Source organism: Canis lupus, chromosome 33 (assembly GCF_011100685.1).
Source record: "Canis lupus familiaris isolate Mischka breed German Shepherd chromosome 33, alternate assembly UU_Cfam_GSD_1.0, whole genome shotgun sequence".
In the NCBI taxonomy this organism is placed as follows: Eukaryota; Metazoa; Chordata; class Mammalia; order Carnivora; family Canidae; genus Canis; species Canis lupus.
Window position 1 is genome coordinate 7,724,910 of NC_049254.1, and position 19,030 is coordinate 7,743,939.

Sequence of the window (19,030 nt, forward strand, 5' to 3'; positions counted from 1 at the left end):
TTCAATTTCAATTGAGGGCGAGGCAAACTGGGGTCTCCCGTGAAGTGAAGATGTCGGTGAACTTTTGGAAAAGCATGGCCCACTCATCCTCACCAACCTTCCTGACACACCTAGCCCAAGTCGCATGCTCATCAGATTAGCCTGACAACCATTCTCTGAATTGCCTCTCTCCCATCTGTCTTTAACCTGAAAGAACCCTTCACATCTTTAACTCTCACTCCAACTTGAAAATCCAGGGTAAATGTCACCTCCTCTGTCACCTCCCCTAATGCACCTAGTAGTTTGCTTGCTTAGCATGTTGCTCATTTCTCTATCACACTCGTATGTATAACACGGGGGTGAATCCCAGGAGCTCTGGTGACTGAAGAGGTGGGTTTCAATCCAGCTTTGACATTAACTGTGTGACTTGGCCCAATTTTTTAAGTCTCTCTATGCCTCAATTTTCTAAGCTGTAAAATGAGGCAAGTAATAGAACTTGCTGTGCGATTGTTATGTGGTTTAAAGAAAAATGTTACACACAGTGCTGGGAGGTACTGAGGAAGCCCTACTCTCACTAAATCCTGTTTCTTCATATTAGATGCTGAGCTCTCCGGAGTAAGGGCTCAACCTTAAAACAATTTCTTTTTTGGAACTCTCATTGCTTAGCATTTCACTTACCACCCATAAAATAATAATTACGAGATGAAATTTTCTTCCCAAAAGCAATTTCAAATATGGAAAAATCAACCAAGAAGTATAGCACTGATACACACTGGGAACATTTCTTTTTTTAGAGCAGTTAAAATTTTGAAAAGGTGTTTTAAAATATTCTCATTTTATATTGAAAACCAGCATAAATACTAGAAGGACAAATATATGGTTAATGTAAAAGAATGAAGTGGAAAGGATTTTTTTTCTTATATAATGGTAAGAAGAGACCCTTTATTGTTTAGAAACATCCCATGAACACAAAGTACGTATGGCAACTTCAAGGACAATGCCTAAAAGGTAGGTCTTCGTTGGACTGAAATATGAAAACAAAATTTACCCAGAGTGGTTGGCAGTTCCGCTTGACTAGTACTTGGTGAAATCATGGGTATAGAAGGGCTGCCTCGTGTCTCTAAAGGAGCTGCAAAAGAAAAGTACCGGCATTTTTAATCTTTAGATGCAAAAGCCAGCACCAGGCCAGAATAATATTACATGAGATTCCTTCATTTGAAACAGAAAAAAGGAAAACATTAGGTGGGTCATGAAGAAGAAAGTTAAGTGTAATACAGAACCTTCAGGAAAATGACCGTGGAATATAAGAATAATGGTTCTCAACAGTTGGTTTTTGTTTTTTTTTGTTATTTGTGTACCAGGACAGGTAAGAAGTAACACTCAGGGCTTGACATACTCCATGACCATCCCTGGTAAGGATGGGGTATGAATGAGAAACAGATGTGGTCAGCTGTAGCTGTCTGTCTGTCTCTCCCATCAAGAGAACATACAGGATTATAAACTGAGTGAAAATATTCGTTATTGTCACAGTCACCTGGAGTCTCCTCAAGTTTATTTTTAAAAATAAACCATTAGCAAAGTTCAGTATTTTGGCCAATATTAATAATAATTACATGCCAGAACCTTTCATAACTTGTCACATGCTAGTGTGTTTTAACACGACAGCCGAGAACCACTAAACATGCAGAAAATGTTAACTAGATGGGCATGAGCACGTGGAACCATTTCGAATGTGGAAATAAATGAGGTAGGTGGAGATGAACTCAGTAATGAGTAAGTAGTCTTAAGCTGGTCTTCAGGGCAAAGTCTTTACAACAGTGAAGCCATTGCTTTTCTATTTTGGAAAGAGTAAGAGTAATGAGAATGAGATGATGAAGTGGATCGAGAAGAGATGATGTTTCGAGCTGATAAGTTGAGAAAGACCTGCAATTGGACTGTAGCAAAGAAAACAATTAGAGTTGGTCGGTAGGGGAGACACATTACCTATTGTTGTCTCTGGTGCATCAATTCTAAAGGTAACAGGTTGCAGAACTAGGTCAAAAGCAAACCACGGAAATATATTTATGAGAATTACTACCTGGTAAAGTAAACAGCATTTCTGCATTTCTAGATGCTTCCATTTGAACACTTAAACATCTCAAAGAATCATAATAAATATGATAAAATTCTATATATTAGATGCCACTAAGGAAATTTGGTTTAGCTAAAACTTGAATCTCATTCACTGCGACTTTGAGGAAAATTTTTGAGTAGGCACACACATTTTTGACTCAAAGTACACCCACAGTTGGAACGTAGTTCTATTTACATTTTGAAAGAAGGTAAAAATGGTCGGTTAACAAGCATGTCTTATAATTTTAGCACAATCTCCTTTTCGATGGAAACATTTCCAGAGGAAAATAAGCTAATTATATACTATTCCCTCACATTAACCAGAGAAAAAAATTCAAGCAAATTATAAGATGAAATCTTCACAAAAAAGAAATACACATTTTATATCCATAATACTCTCCAAACTTCTTCCATATCACAATGATTTAAAAATATATTTATCTCAAGAACGTTTTTTGAAAAAACACACCTAACTGGCAAAATAAAACAATTTGTTTACCAGGTTCACTCTGAGAGACTTCAGGGTCTGGTTTAGGGGGAAGGAGCACATCTCTTGGAACTGAAAGAAAAAGATTATAAAACACTGTACTATAAATGCCACATCTGGAGTGAAACCTAACCTACAGATAAAATATCCTGGAAAACATGAATAAAACAAAGGCATTTTCACAATTGCTAAAAAGCCATGAAAATGGTTGTTTTTTTTTCAAAATGGAAAAAGTCACTGTGTAAGGAAAGCTCTGATGGTAGTTAAACAATATTGGTCACCGTTCTTCATGAAGCCTTCCTTGAGGGGAAGAGGAAATAACAAAAGAGGAAATAACTAATGTCATTAAACACAAGAGGGTGGCTTAGTCAGTAGAGCATGCTACTCTTGATCCTCAGGGTTGTAGTTTCAAGCCCCATATTGGGTGTAGAGATTACTTAAAAATAATATCTTAAAAACAAACAAAGAAACCCCAAGAAAACCAGAAAGTTGACTCTTGCCTGAGGTGGCTCGCTGCCATTTGATATTCAGACTCAAAGTCCACAGAGAGCAACAGAAAAATACATTATCCTAGTAATATAGGCATAAATGGCCCATAAATTAAGGGAGACAGCAAGAAAGGCAAATTCTTGAATATCTGAGAGGAGAACAAAATTTTATTCTAAAAAGCACTCAGAAAATGGAACAAGAGGTGCCTATCCATCATTAGAAGAGACCACATGTAAAGTCTATGAAAGTGCTTGTTACGTAGTAAATGCTAGGTACATGTTGTCATTTTTGTCATTCTTGGTGATGTGCCTTCTAGTAGATTAGGTTTCAGGGCCTCTTTGACAGTTGAGTGTGTGACAACTAGGGACCAAATGTCAGGTAGAAGAGACACACTTACAGTCAGTCCTTGATATCCAGTACATTTTTAGAATTTATTTTGGCAAAATAAAACAGTAGACTGGGAATCTGACACCTTATCTCTCACTGAGGAAAATACCAGGGTAATTTACCTACTATTAGTACCAGATTTTTATGACAAAGTCTCCTTCCAAGAGAAAGGTAAAGTGATTCTTTGGCTCAGTTTCACCATAAAGAGGTTCTTCTCAGTCCTACTGTCTTGCTGAAAGGTTTTCCTACCACAATGAAGATCTGGTAAGTACCAGAATCCCTTTGGTAGTCATCTTAATTTCCTTGCATCCTAAATGATGCTGGGGGAAAAAATTTAGGATCCAGGGTAGAATTCTATCTCAGAAAAAGAAATCTTTTGCACCATGAGGTGCCCAAGCACCACTTCCCCATTAGTGTAGAAATAGTTTATATAGAACTGACACTCTCTTTGTACTGCTTTTGGAGATCATATTTAACTTGCATATCACTTGTGTTCTCAGTCTAGGCCGCTAAGTCCCAATGCAGTTATAGTTGTGGAATTTGGTACAGTGAGTAGAATCTTGACTCAGAACATTTATGAGCTAAAAGGAACTTGAAAATTTGATTTTTTTTTAAAGAGGAAAAAAAAAAGCTTTAAGAAGATCAGTGGTTGGTCCACAAAAACTAGAGAAAACTTACTACAATAGTGAACATTTGACCTTTGCTATGTAGTGTTTTTGAGATTCAAAGGGTAAAATATGAGAAATTTCCAGTTGTAAATCAAACTAAATGTTTATCTAGAGGGCGAAAGACTTTGCTTTGGCTCTGTGAAGATCATGGCCATACAAAGAGGCCTGTAGTTTCTAAATACCCTAAAAGGCTACAGTTCTCGACGATACAGAGAGGAGCTGGGATTAAGGAGAGGCTGAGAAAAAAATGTGCTACCAATAAATCCACCGTACTGTAAATACATTACTCGCTGCCTGCTTTCGTTGACTGTGGAATGTAGGCCAGGGTAATGTGAATTCCTGCTGCTGCAGTTGGCACTTTTTAACCATGAAGTGATGATTTAATAAACTGTCACTACAGACTTTCTAAAGCAGGTGAAATCAGTGGAAAGGAAAGAAATAGAAATATTCACAGGAAAGGGATATGAATCATTCTTACTTGGTCAACTGCAGCTCCAAGAAATGAAACCTTTTTTTTTTTTTTTCTTTTTCCCCTGTGTGGCATTCCTCCATATTACATTGAACAAAAGCATGATTCCTAAAATCTAAATCTTCCACGTGGGGAGAAACTTAGTGTATTAATAAAGAAATGTATATAAGAAGGCGGTTTTAATTTCCTTATAAGAATATTTTTATAATATACTAATATATAATACTGGAATTCTATTTTAGACTCAATTATATTAGCTAACTTACCATTTATATTGACTAACCAATGATATTAACTGTCTTTTTGGATAAAGTGCACCAATCCAAAGAAAGATTCAACTAAGATGATCACAACTAAGGTCTAAGAGGGACAAATGCAAATGAATACACAAGAATGTTTTGCTAGAGTAAAGGAGAGAAATTAATCTGTTAGTCTCTGATAAAGATGATGAAAATACAAAGTTTTCAATGAGGTTTACTCTTGCCATAAGCTACCAAGTGACTTATCTTGGAAAAGTAATACAAGTGGGCTATACGGCATTTCCACCTCCAGACTCTCTGTTCCTTTATTCTAACCTTGTATCTTTAGGTCCAGTCTGGGAGGAAGCATGTCTCATGCCTGTTCAGAGGCAACTTTCAGAGCATTTCTTCTGCCATCAGGCCACCCTCTCTTCTAGAGCCTTTTATCTTCCATTATTTCCATGATCTTTCATGTCTCGCCATTAGTCCATATTTCCATTTATCCATGATTTCCTCCCTCTTCACCTATGAAACAGTTCAAAGGCTCCAACATTCTCAAACTGATAATCCTATTCCCTTGAGAAGGCCTCCCCTTCAAACCATCCTTCCCTTATACTCATTCCTATAATCAAAAGACTATCTGCTTTGCTACCTGGTCTCTCAATTGTATCTTCATCTGCTGTGGTCTGGCTTCTACTTCCCTGAACCCTTGCAACCATGGATCTCCAATGATTTATCCATAGCTCTGAGGTCCAAATGCTCCATAAACTTAGTTTTTTTTTTTTTTTAACTAATTCGACAGCAAAACCTGACTAGACCTGACCTAAGGCTAATTACATTTTTTATTCATCTGGTGTGGCACACTCACACTTTTTGCTGCAGACATATTAATATATCTGGCATATGTTCTGTTTTACCTTTCTAAGATCTGGAAACTGCTGGATTCTGAAGCATGGCCCATGGGTTTCAGTTACGGGTTTCTGGATCTGCACTAAAAAGTCCAGCATCTCCTCTGATCCCTCCATACCTCAGTGTCATTTCTGAGCACCCCTCCCTGCCTTACCTCCTGAGGCCCTCCTTCCTGGTACTCTCCTATATTTTCAGCAGCAACTTCTGCTGGCTACTCAATCCTTATCCATTTCTTAAGTGTAACTGTGTCCCCCAAGCCTTTGATCTGTGAACTCTTATTTTTCTTGGTCTATACTTTCTTTTTGGATGACATCATTCACACACAAGATTTAATAACCTGCAATCTGTAGACAGGTGACTCCAAAATCTATATCCTATATTTTCAGTTCAGAAATCCCCAAATACATGTTGACTACCAGTTAGACATTCCCGTTTGAAAGTCCTATTGGCCCTCCACACCCAGCATGCACAGACACAAGTGCTTATTCCCCTGTGTTCCTTGCCTTAGTAGCATCATCATCTCACCACTTGCCCAAGTAGAAGCAACAGTATCCTCTTCCTCTCCATAGCCACAGTCATGGCCTACATCCTACCTAGTGATTCTATCTCCAAAGGCATTTCAGCATTCTTCTCCCGTTTCCTAACTGCAAAAATGCATAAGTGTGGCTGCAAATTGGAATTTACCAAAGCAAATAGTTCCACAGAACACCTGTGAGGACTGCATAACTTGCCAAAATCTTGATTTTCTTTCTGATTCACTTCCAATGACTGAGGCCTATCCAGATACCTATGGACCGGAAGAGTCACCACAAATCTCTTTAATTTTTAATTTTAATTTTAATTTTTAAGATTTTATTTATTCATGAGAGAAACAGAGAGAGAGAGAGAGAGAGAGAGAGAGGCAGAGACACCTGCAGAGGGAGAAGAAGGCTCGATCCCAGGTCTCCCGGATCACGCCCTGGGCTGAAGGTGGCGCTAAACCTCTGAGCTACCCGGGCTGCCCAGCTATTTGTTTAGAAACAGATCTACAAAGAAAGCACCTGTTGAGCCAGGTGTTAGGGCAAGCCCTTTGCTCTGAATTTGAAATAATTCCTCTGAGGCAGATCTGAAGCAAGGACAGTTCTGTTTTGGTTCTGGATGTGGTGTATGGACTCAATTTTTCTAGATTCCTCATTAAATGCTATAGCAAGAATTCAACTGAGTGGCTGGAAGGTGGTTTTTTAAAAGCCTAAGCGGATGAAACTGGTGTCGAACCTAGGAATCTACAGAATAGAAGGACTGTGTGGCAAATCCTAGGCTGACTTACTGGATACAGATCTAAAAATTCAAGTTTGTTACTCTGATATCACTCAGAATAAATTTTGAGATAAACTGTGATAAAACATAACTCTTGTCTTGATTTCAGCACTACATTTTACATTCTTAGATTTTTGCTGAGCGTCTATTTCTTAATGTATTATTTCAGTACGTATTAAATATACATGTTGTTTCCCCTCTGCTTTCTGAGCTATAACCTAGAGGAGCTTCTAAACAAGATCCTGGGCTCATTAGGATGCAAACTTGCACCTAGATATGACCCGGAAACTGAACATAACAGAGCCTATTCTGTTCAAGCACTTGTGAGAAAACTGAAGATTATTCCTGTAGGCACCACACCCCTCCAGCAACAGGGGAGTCCCTAATCAACATATGGTGGGACCAGCACCAGGTTTAGAGATAGGATTCTAACTGAACACGTGAAACTGGAAAGTCAATGGGATAAGCCCAATGGAGGCTCCAGGGGGAAGTTTTGCTGTTGTTCCAGTGCTCAAACTTACAGGTTAGAGTTTCTGTGAAAAATAATGTAGAATTAAGGCAAATATTAGATATCTAAAAAGAAAAAAACAATTTAACTATAAGGCATAATTTACTATTAGATATGGTTTAACGAGATTAAGTCATACCAGGACCAACAGTATTACTTCTCTAACAAAAAGGAAAAGCAAACAAAATCACTCAAACCTCCTCTTGTTATCATTAATGACTCAATTGCTATTACACTTTTTTCCTGCAACTCAAAATAAGAAATTGATCTTTTGCAAGTGGGAAAAATCAGCTTTTTTTCTTATGGGTATTTATTATATTGGCTGTTGTGTTTAGTGATGTAAATTGAAATTCTAGACTTCAGAGCACAGGGGCCTCTCTCTGGCTTACGGCCACCTGCAACAACCAGACTATCCCACAGCAGCAATAATACAAATCTGGAAAACATTTATAGCAAGTGAATTCCACCTTGCTTCCAAAATGCCATCATTTCATGCTATGGCTTAGAAATCCTTTAGTTCTGGGAATGTTCCATAGGCTTCTAGGAGCATCTAGAAATTTATAATAATTGGACCTTTAAAAAGAAAGAAAAAATTAGAGCATTTTCCAGATACTCTTTCTCATTAAAAATTAGCTTCATTTGGGTTTTAGAGAACTGTTCCTCTTACAGTGGCTTCCTAAGGTCACTTGAGGATCTAGAGCATTGGTGGCAAGACTCAGGAAATGTCTGGGCCCTTGCGGTTCCCACATCAACTACTTCCACGAATATAAAATTATTTCCCCCCCCCATAAATGGACAAAAGAACTTCTCAGATAATAAGCAAGAAATAGATTTATAGCTAAAGAAATCCCTTGTGTATGCAAAATTTCTTATTTCTCAACCTAAGCTATTGTTCCATGAATCGATAAAGTCTAATATTTTTAAAAGATTATTTATTGATTGATTCATGAGAGACACAGAGAGAGACAGGCAGAGAGACAGGCAGAGGGAGAAGTAAGTAGGCTCCCTATGAGGGGCCTGATATGGGACTCGATCCCAGAACCCTGGGATCATGACCTGAGCTAAATAAAGGCAGACACTCAACCACCGAGCCACCCAGATGCCCTGACAAAGTAGAATTTGACCAAAAAAAAAAAAAAAAAAATCTTCAGTGCTGGATAGTGTAAAATTACTCAACCAAAGATAATGGGTGAACATCATTTCCTCTGTTTGCAAAAACATTTTATTTTTTTATGGAAAAAACTTCAAATTATTTTATCTTATTTCAGTGAACCATTTGAACATAGTATAATTAGCACTGGTAGGTTTATTATTTTTTTTATAGGTCAGAAAGTATGAGAACTTTAGTTCTAAAGGAAAAATCTACCCTTGGCATAATTCCCTATCATTTGATTGTCTCAATGGCTTGCTATAGGAGAAACCACATAACTAGCAGAAATTCTGAGATCATACCATGGATGATTCAACGTGGTGTGGGAACATGAGTGAAATATTGACCTCACATCTATCAGCTCTCAGGTGTCATTGCAGCCGAGTGTGACCGGAGAATGCATTTGGCTTAAACAAGAAATAAATCATTTACCAGGTGGAGTATGTGATACTTCTGGACTTGGTGATGTTTTTGGCTTTGAAGTGACACTCTGGGACACCTTTCGAGCTGAAAGAGAGAACTCAGATCATGAGTCATTTTGTTTCAGCATCTCCCAGTCTTGCTAAACATGGGAGATATGACAAGCTATAAGCCTGACCAGGGATTTTAAAATGAGAATTAGATAGAAAAATAAACCTTAAGCTCTAAACATTTATCTAGAATTCCAGACACTTTTAGAAAAACGATGTCTGAGATATCACAAAATATGATTAAGCATGAAAGGTAGGATGTAGTTTTTTTTTTTTTTTTTTTTTTAGATCTTCTTTTCAGAAGAGATAGGTAACAGTTACATTAAAGGAGGACTGTTCCTCTTTTCTGGATGTTTGCTTGACTCCTCAAATCCAGCCTCATGTCTTTCTGTGAAGATGAATTCAGTGAAGTCAGAGCAGAAGTCACTGAAGCACGGACAAGACAAGCTTAAGCTCAGCTCAGGCAACAGCAGAAAGGGAAGCAGGAGGGCCTAGAGTGAGCAGGCTCACATTCCACGATGGCCTGCAGTGCTTAGGCCCCAAATAAATCTTTAAGCAAATTCACGAACTAAAATTGTCTTCCCCCAACTGTTCCTTTGGAGTAATGAGGTGTTAATGTAACAGATACCAGAAAAAAGGTCTCATTTATTTATGGCTCATTTTACAATTTTAAAAATGGTTTTATAAGGATTATGCTCTTTGATTCTTACCATGATGATGGAAGGAATAATGAGCTTCACTTTAATGGCTTGGGTTAGTGCCTTTCTGTCTGAGGTTACACAGTAATTAAGTACCAGAGATGAGACTTAAGCTGAATGCTGAGGTCCAGACATGAGCACAGGTCCAAACACTTGGGTTCTCTAGAGATCAGTGCTGAGGTCACATTTTACCTTCTTTTTTTTTTTTTAGGCGGAAATAATAAACCTGCCTTAACCCAAAGGATGGTTGTGAAAAGTAAATGTGCAATGTCAAAATGTGAAAATTATGACTATAAATTTTTTTTTCCATTTCTAAAAGATTTTTGCCAACTTGACATTGAAGGGTCTGAGTATATTTTGATTCTCATGTTCTTTGCCCTTACATAACCCAGAAGCACCCATCGTTTTGATGGTTATAGGATTTCTAGGTATAAAATTAATAATGAGGTTGTTTACTATTACCTATGAACACTGGAATCTAAAAATCAAAGCTTTATTCAATGACAAAATATTCTTGATGATTTGTTATAAGCTTTTTATTCCACTTTGCCTTTAAAATATTGGCATCTAAGTATACAGAGGAAGAAAGGTTATATGCCCAATTAATGGAATTTCATTCTGAAAAAAGTAATGGAGGAACACACTATGTTGTACTTGAAGTTGTACACACTACTGTGGGGATACCCAACAAGTCTAACAATAATAATTTGCATTCACTATTGTTATACACAAAATATTGTTCATCTAAATGGCCTTTTGAAATTTCTAAGAGCTAGACAAGGTAAGGGAGAAAGTACTGGGATTTGAATATTTATCTTTACAAGATTTAGTTCATATGTGCAACATCTTTAAAAGTCTCTAAAAACCTCCTGTATTGCTAGGATCTATTTAGTAAGATCATTCCCTTGGGTAAGGGAATTCCTAATTTCACCTACTTTTATGTGGAATAATTAGAATGCATTTTCTTTTTCACGATAGATTTCCCAAATCTTTATCTTGCATTAAGGAACACTGGCAAAGCCAGAAGTATCTGGGTTGCAGTTACTTTCTATCCTATTATGGGTGGAATTCCGAGCTACTACCTCAATTAGGCACAATTTTGATGCTGCTAACATTTTCCTTTCCCCAGACTGTAAGTGGTAGTGAAGGTTCCTTTTCTAGGAAATTGGAGAGGTACACCCTCATACTTTTTGAGGCAGACCATGTCACAAATGATATAATTAAATGTATGTGATAGGCCTAGACTGTAAATTCCTTGACCATGGAAAGATGCAATTTTGTCTCATATCCCCAGTGTCTGGCATAGTCAGCATGCAATAAATATTTGTTGAGTGACTGATGAAATGAATTAATCATTTAAGCATTAAGGGGTGATATAATTTGAAATTAGAGAAAAGAGATAGGAGATCAATGGGAACAGACAAAGCATGACCAAGTACATGCTTGGCATAGGCGCCAATGCTAGAAATGTTTGGAAGAACGAAATGCATCCTAATTATTAACAGATGGATTACAGAGGCTGGTTGAGGAATAAAAATTAGATGTCAAATACGGAGAACCTACCAGAGATGTAAATGAGAAACTGCAAGGAGGAAAAGATGAACTTTTTTTGAGGCATGTCAAGTTTATATGGTAGCCCCAAATAGAGATCCTCTGAGGCAGCTGGAGAAACTGGACAAGATCTTGGTTGAGAAGTTAGGGTTAGATTTAATCATTGAGATAAGAGCCTCTTGAAAAGAATCAAAAATAGTTTATATGTTTTTTTTCTCTGGGCCCTTACCAAAATTTTACAAGCAAAACCACTAAAGCAAAGTTATATGATCATTATGTTTTAGGAGAGAAGAAATATATAAAACCTTCATGACATACTGTTAAGTAAAATCTATTGAAAGTTAAAAAAATTATATGGGAATGGCAGGGAGAGGCACATTCAAGGACTGTGGAAAGGACAGGTATTCCCAAGCTCAGAGAGGCAATGGGAATAGGTAATCTACTCTTTAAAAAAATCCCATTCTTCTCCAGCTCCTTTTTCAAATAACGTAACTATAAGGAAGTCTCCTGGAATAAGCTATTCCGATAGCATACTTTTTGATGAAGTTCAAAAATAAATGTAAATATTGTTTAGATTTCAAAGGAAGATCTGTTATACAAGAATTAAAAAACCCAACTCGCTGTAATTCAATAGAATAATTTCACTAATATCAAACTCTTCAGGCCAGAATATAAAATATGTATTTACCTGGCTGTGTTTGTGGGATTCTTGGATGTGGAGATGTTTTTGGTTTGGGAGGAGCACGCGGTGTCTGCTTGGGAGCTAAAAGAAAGAATATAGGTTTGGAGCTCTTGAGCGCTTCAAGAATCACAGTATCTAAGCTTCTAGGATCTCAAAAATGAAGACCTAAATACACAGCAATTAATGCAATTAAAGCTTCCAAAGAACCACAAAATACAGGAAGATAAATTTCTTATATTATTATAATGGAAAGCAAAACAAGAAACTACATTACTACATTAAATGATGTCCAAGATATTCACTTGGCAAATGAAAGTGTTGGAATTTCAGAAATATCTAATCAAATACCTTTTCAATAGATTAAAAGTAAATTTCATGATAGTAAGAACTCATCCTAATTACAAGTTTATACCATTTTACCAGGATATCCCAGTACAATATTTTTAGGTGCAGATAAATACAATTTCCTCTAAAAACAAAGTTAGCATGTTACATTCCAAATATACCTAGAAAATAAATGCATTTTAATAAAGTGATAATGGAAAAATCTTATTAAGCAAAGCACAGTTTTCCTTGGTCATACTGGGGAAGAAAAACTAAGCAAAAATGGAAAGGATACATTCCTGAGAAATTTATTCCTTTCTTGGGCAATTCTTAAAGTAGTTCTAGGACATTCACTGTAAAAACCAATGGTTTCTTTACCAAGAAAATTAGAAGTATATCCTGCTGGAGAAAAGGAATGATTAAATGGGAGGTTGCAGCCTGTGGAAACACCTCATTTGGTATAAACAGCTTAAGAGAAACAAAACGTTTTTCAAGATCATGGAGTTTCCGGCACCTTAAGGAAGGCTTGCTGAAAATAAGAGTTTTTAGATACCAGAAGTTTCTAACAAGTCTGCATACAGTGGTTGCAGTGGAATCTTCAGTGGAATTGCCTGTAGAGAAATGAACACCAAGATATGCAAGAAATTGTACTGGTATAGGAGTGTGAAGATTTAGAGCTTCCTTTGTTAATCGCTCAGTCTATAGCCTCACGTTCTCCACCAAAAGTAACAAGAGTTTTAAGAGTCCTTCCAATCCTGAAATTCTAATTCTAAGAGTTCCTTTCAGTCTTGTGACTTTCTCCTTGCTTATGGAGGTTCCTGATAAGCTATTTGCTTCTCCCAGGATATGAAGTAGGCACCACTAAAAGTACTCACAATTAAACATTTCAATCATATCCATTAATACAGTTATTTAAAAACACTTTGGAAAAGTTAGAGATAATTAGCACTGACCCAGTTAATGCAGTTAGTGTGAAACTTTGGTAAAAAAAACTGTAAAGTTGAACAGGTAAAATTTAATAAGTTATTTTAGAGGACAATGTAGAAAATTAATATTCATATCACCTTTGGAAATAGACCCATGTGAAATAGTTTAATGACAATCAAAACACAAGTTTGGGCTTATTTTTGATAAACCATCAGTCCAAGAAAGCCTACAGATATTGAGAGGTTTTTTTCCTTGTAAGAAGCAGCACATCACTTAGTTATTCATGTCAGTGATTTGTTTCCCTATATTTCAAATTCCACCATCAAGTAAACCTTTATGACTTGCCAACTAGCTAGTTCGACTTCATTTTTTTTTTTTTTTTTTATTTACGTGCAGTGAAATGGCAAAACTGCGGCAGGAAGAAGTGTAGAATAAGGATAAGATGACGGGCCAGTTGTGGCCCATCCTTTATGTGGATTGCACAGTGAAATTTGTTTCTGGAGGTTTCTGTTAATCTCAAACACAAATTAGATAACTTAAAAGATTTTGTATGTGACCAAAGAACTTGCACTACTCAAGGTGATAAAGTACTTAAAATTAGAAAATATATTTATATTTAAAATTCGAATATAAATGTCCTTCTCCAGAAACATTACTATGTCCTGTTTGAAACACCTGCAGAGTAGCTGAGAAAGGTTTTTCAGCCATATCCTGAAGAATATCACAACACCGTCATGTGAATGGCTATAGTTTATACATAAGAGAAGTGAGGCATCAGAAAAGTAGGATCGTCTATCAGAGAATGTGAGCAAAGTGATTAAGTTAGGTGTTTTGATGTCCCATATTGTCTTTCCACTCTTTAGGTTCTGTGAACACTCACCTTCTACGTAAAATACAAAATAATATTTACCAGGCTCGGTCGGAGGCTCATCTGGGCTGGGTAGGATTATAGTTTGGGAAGGCAGAGGAGATGTCTCTATGATAATTGAAGGAAAGTACCTGGGGTTATGATAGTGCTTCACAAACTTTAAGTACAGATGACAGAAAGGACGGTAACAATTAAAAAAAAAAAAAGGAGAAAATTGCAGCTCTGTTGCAAAATAACATTCCTACTCCTTCATAATGTATGCAATTTTAAAAATGCTGAGATGCCAGATTCCAAAATACTTTCAAAGTAAGCAATATCCTTACTTTTTAAATCTTCACTTCAAACTAATACCTCCTTCAACAACCCCAGAATAATATATTTACTAGTAACCTTAAAGGGAAAACCCAAACAATAAAAAATGTTAAAGCATGAGCCAGGGAAAAAGCATTGGATTTCACTTAAAATTATAGCAAAAAAAAAAAAAATCAAACAGGTAATGACTATGATGGAATGAGTGTTAATGGAAAGTATGTTGCTAGGGCAGAAATATAAAATGGATCACCATACAAAAGGAAAACTGAAATATTCAACACGATACAAGCTAGCAGAATGTTCAATGTTAGGAAAAAGATGCTTTAGGTGTAACAGTTTCACTGACTTAAATGGAGAAAGAGGCCAACGTCTAGATACAAAACTGAGGAGAAGAGACTTTTTGGACGATGGTTATGAATAGAAGCACCTAGAAAGAAAATTAACTGCCATGACAAAGAATGATGCTGCAACATGAATTCACAATGAGAGAGAACCTGAGGTTCTCAGGTGATGGTGGCGACGAGGACAAAAGCTGCAGAGGCATGTCATTACCTAGTGTGCTCTCGGGTAGCTCAGACACATTTGTAATAGATTCCACAACTGTAGCAAAAAAAGGAGAACAAGTTTAGAAAACTTTCAGATGCTAAGCTACAGCCAAGTATTTCTCTCTTGAACTTGAATATAAACACGCCTCATTCTCTTCGGAGTTTGCATCCTATTTTAACAGATAGGACAATGGATTTAGAAAAAAGAGAGGACCAAGGGGGGAAATCCTATTCTATCACACTCATTCTTCCACTAATATTAATGTTTTAACTGTCCTTATCTGGCCGTCAGGCACTATGATGCCTCAATATTTTGATACCATAGAGAAACCAGGATTTCTATATTCAGAGGTTAGTTATCATTGCAGTTTTAAGAATCCAAGGATTTTGGAAACTATCGCTCTTCAGTTGAATTCAGTTGTAGAACAAGTATCGCAGCTTGAACTTTCATGTTCCATGGACATAAGAGATGCTAATTTAAAAACTGTTGAGTCATTGAATCAAAGCATGAAAACCTTTACCACCTTCAGTCTTTGGTTCCTCTGGACTGGGTGGTGCTTTGGCAGAGGGATACAGATAATCTGTTACAGTTGGTGCTACGGAATAAACAGGGAATGGCTGGTTAGTGGTGGGCAGGGCGTAACACACTGTCACAGAACACCGTATTTAACTTGAAAACAGAGGTTATCCCAAGTAGATACATTCATGAGATTACATAACATTCAGGTAGACTAGGAATGACTACAATTTAAGAGGACAGAGATGAAGGCAGAAAATCAAGGCAGTGTTCAGTGTGGGCATGTGCACACACACACACAATAACTGGCAGTGTCTTTAGCAATTTCTACCTGGAGCAAAGCGGATAATTTCACTTCCTTACAGATTTTGATTAAGGATTCTAGTAAGAAAAAGACAAAGAGCGAGTCCTTGAAAACATAAAAATGAAAAATAGGATTGCATATTCATATTTAAGGAGTGATCAGATTGTTAAAAAATTAAATCTTGCATTCAGAGTGAAAGGGAACCAAGGAAATTGCGAAACTTGCATAGCAATACAGCAGGCATCAGCACAATGCGCTGTAGGTAACATTTAAGAGTCACTGGATGAGCACACACAAGATGTGAGGAGCTGTGAAATGTCACAAAGCGTGAGGATGACTTCTGCAATGAGATGGAAAAGCACATATATCTTACTTCTCATTGGGAAACATGTTTACCTATAGCTTCTTTTGATGACTCAGTGCTTAATGTAACCGATTCCAAGACTTCAGAAACTAGCAAAGAACACAAGATGATACAATTCATCAAGGATGGGTTGTTGCCCCATTGAATGGATGCATACAAACTGAACATTTAGAAAAGTGTCTCCTACCTATAGATGTTCAATGTTGGCTATTGTGATAATAACAATATCATTAATAACACTAAGGGAGGCTCCAATAATTTAATTGAATTAGCAGTTTTGTGAGTGTTGTAGGTAACTGTTAACAACCATACCTTCTTCCATCATGAGCACTAAAATGACATTTATACTATATGTTGGCAAATTGAACTTAAAACAAACGTAAAAAAAAATTCGAGTTAATATACTTGGGTCATAAATTTTAAGTGGGTCATTTGGAATTGATCTTTTGTATTATAGTAAATAAATCATAATGAACCATTACAAAAAACAAACAAAAGAAATCCTCCCCCCCAAAAAAATCCAAAATGCCATTTAACTAATTAAAGATACGTAAAGAGGTGAAAAGGAATTATAATCCTATGCTAGAAAATTTAAGAGCTTGCGTTTCAAAATATATGTCAGGTGTAGCAACCACATTGTTGACTTAAAGTATTTGTTTTCAATTTTGAAGGGCAATATTGTATAGAGTGGTTTTGTTATCTTTACTTGAGTGGGAACTTTCTCCTTCCTTGATGGTCACAATGAGCTAGCATTGTTTCTCACATAGTAGAGCACAAATTTCACTTACTACTAAAGAGAACTACGAGTTTGTAACCTTTAGTAAGAAATAAGAATAAAGATAAAATCAATTTTTCTAAGTGTTTTTATTGACTATTTCATCACATACTTGATTGTTCTCTATGTGATAGAGTAAGCACAAAATAAAATGAAGATAAGTGTGTTTATCAGTTGAATAGCAATTGCTATGAATATATTACTAATGAAATACCAATAGAACATCATGGAAAGAGTCTATACAAATATATAGAGTTATTAAATGTGTATATTTGCTTTTTTTTTGTATTTGGAAATCAACACTTGGAGTACGTCCCCTGAAGCTCACAACAGTGAACCCAGACAGAAAAAAAAAGTCTAATTACCAGGTTGACTCTGTGTCATTTCTAGGCTTGGTGATGTCACCGGTTTCAAAATAAGAGTTTGCAGTTCAGTGGGAGCTGAAAGAAGAGCATCTAAGTTGTCAAAGTAATTTTGGATATGTCACAGATTTTAGATAATGGGAGCAATGAATTGAAATGCATAGATCTTCAAAATCACAGGGTTATGGAGAGCCATGCAGAGTATACATTATTTAAAGCAGCCATTGACAAACTGTGGCCCTCCCAATCCAGCCCCTTGTCTGACCTGTGAGCTTTTGAATTTTTGAATGGCTTTTGTATTTTTCAATGAGAAAAAAAATTTTAGAGTAATATTTTGACATGTGAAAGTGGTATAAGTTCCAAATAAAGCTTTATTGGGACATGATCACAAACTAAGATGATTCAAAGCATATTTTACATATCATTTAACATATTGGTTTTGGTTGCCTTCAACTGAGATACTACAGCAGAATCAAGTAGTTGTGACAGAAACTGAATGGCCCACAAAGTATATTTACCACTTAATATCCTTACAAAAAATATTTGGAAAAAAAATAGGTTCTCACTGACTATTGTATCTGAATCTGAATTCCCACAAGGGCTTTCTTTCTAAGAGCTTCCTACCACTGATTTTATGGTATTATCATTACCAAAATATGTAGTACCATTTAGGAGCATGTTGTTCTGTGTTCTAGTTTGACCTCCCCCTTGGGCAACCTCATTAGGTATTGAGAATTTTTGTTTTATTTTTGCTATTCCTATCCTTCTATGTACTAATACAAAATACTGAAGTTATTTCAAAGCCCAGTGTTCTCTATAAGTACACATAGGTCTTTCACGCATTTAAATATTTTCTTTATTTTTACCACTCAGTTAAGCAAGTTGCTTTTGTATAAGAAAATTGCCTTATATCTAAAACAACAACAACAACAAAAAGCCCCTGAGAACAGGGTTTCCTCACAATTATATCGTACTCCTCTCAAGAAGTGAAACATATTCTTATTTTTGATCTCTACTTCTGTTCCTCACCTCACCCCACTCCGCTGAACTGGTATTATGATGCTGGAAACACAAAGGGCAAGGAGATTTTTGTTTACTAAGCCAGAGAAATATTGCTAATTAAAAAAGAATGGAATGGAATGGTAAGAGAATTGAATAAGATGCATCTTTTGTTGGAGATAATCCTTATGCAGGGCATATGATGAATTTGGCCACCATAGAGGTCTCCCAACCATGAACCTTCTGGTCAACATGCAATTGTAAGGATGCTAACTACTGTTTGTGTCCTTTCTTTTAGAGGGCATAGAGGTGGGAAGGGGAAGTGAAAGTCGACAAGCCATATCATTGTCACTCCTGGGATCCAACTGCAATAAGCTAGAAGGACTCAAAATAGAAATCATGGACTTTCTTAGTTTCAACTGTGAAATTTTGCTAAGTTTAAAGTGTGGGAGGAATATTGATTTTTCCCCTATGTTTTTGAAACTAAAGGAAGAAAATCTTGGGTTGCTATTGTTTTTATAGGTGGAAAAACCATCAAAAGCAATTACATAGACTTATGTTTCCTAAAACATATTATATTTTCTTGAGTTTACTATCAAGTTTGAAAATTTTTACTTTTGGGCAGCCTGGGTGGCTCAG

At 36.4% G+C, this 19,030-nt stretch overlaps 1 protein-coding gene across 41 annotated transcripts in view; it reads right to left on the bottom strand.

Moving 5' to 3' along the window:
- Positions 1 to 19,030, bottom strand: part of ABI3BP (ABI family member 3 binding protein) — a 233,795-nt gene that overhangs the window by 52,730 nt on the left and 162,035 nt on the right. For 17 of the 41 annotated variants that reach the window (XM_038582640.1, XM_038582627.1, XM_038582654.1 and 14 more), the window contains 10 exons: positions 17,396 to 17,470; positions 16,288 to 16,344; positions 15,595 to 15,666; positions 15,078 to 15,125; positions 14,226 to 14,321; positions 12,101 to 12,175; positions 9,126 to 9,200; positions 2,591 to 2,650; positions 1,963 to 2,010; positions 1,028 to 1,108 (listed from right to left, as the gene is read on the bottom strand). In XM_038582640.1, coding sequence (XP_038438568.1) covers positions 1,028 to 1,108; positions 1,963 to 2,010; positions 2,591 to 2,650; positions 9,126 to 9,200; positions 12,101 to 12,175; positions 14,226 to 14,321; positions 15,078 to 15,125; positions 15,595 to 15,666; positions 16,288 to 16,344; positions 17,396 to 17,470 — 687 coding nt within the window. The remainder of the gene's footprint in view (positions 1 to 1,027; positions 1,109 to 1,962; positions 2,011 to 2,590; positions 2,651 to 9,125; positions 9,201 to 12,100; positions 12,176 to 14,225; positions 14,322 to 15,077; positions 15,126 to 15,594; positions 15,667 to 16,287; positions 16,345 to 17,395; positions 17,471 to 19,030) is intronic. The other 24 variants (XM_038582656.1, XM_038582653.1, XM_038582646.1 and 21 more) reach the window with 17 other exon arrangements.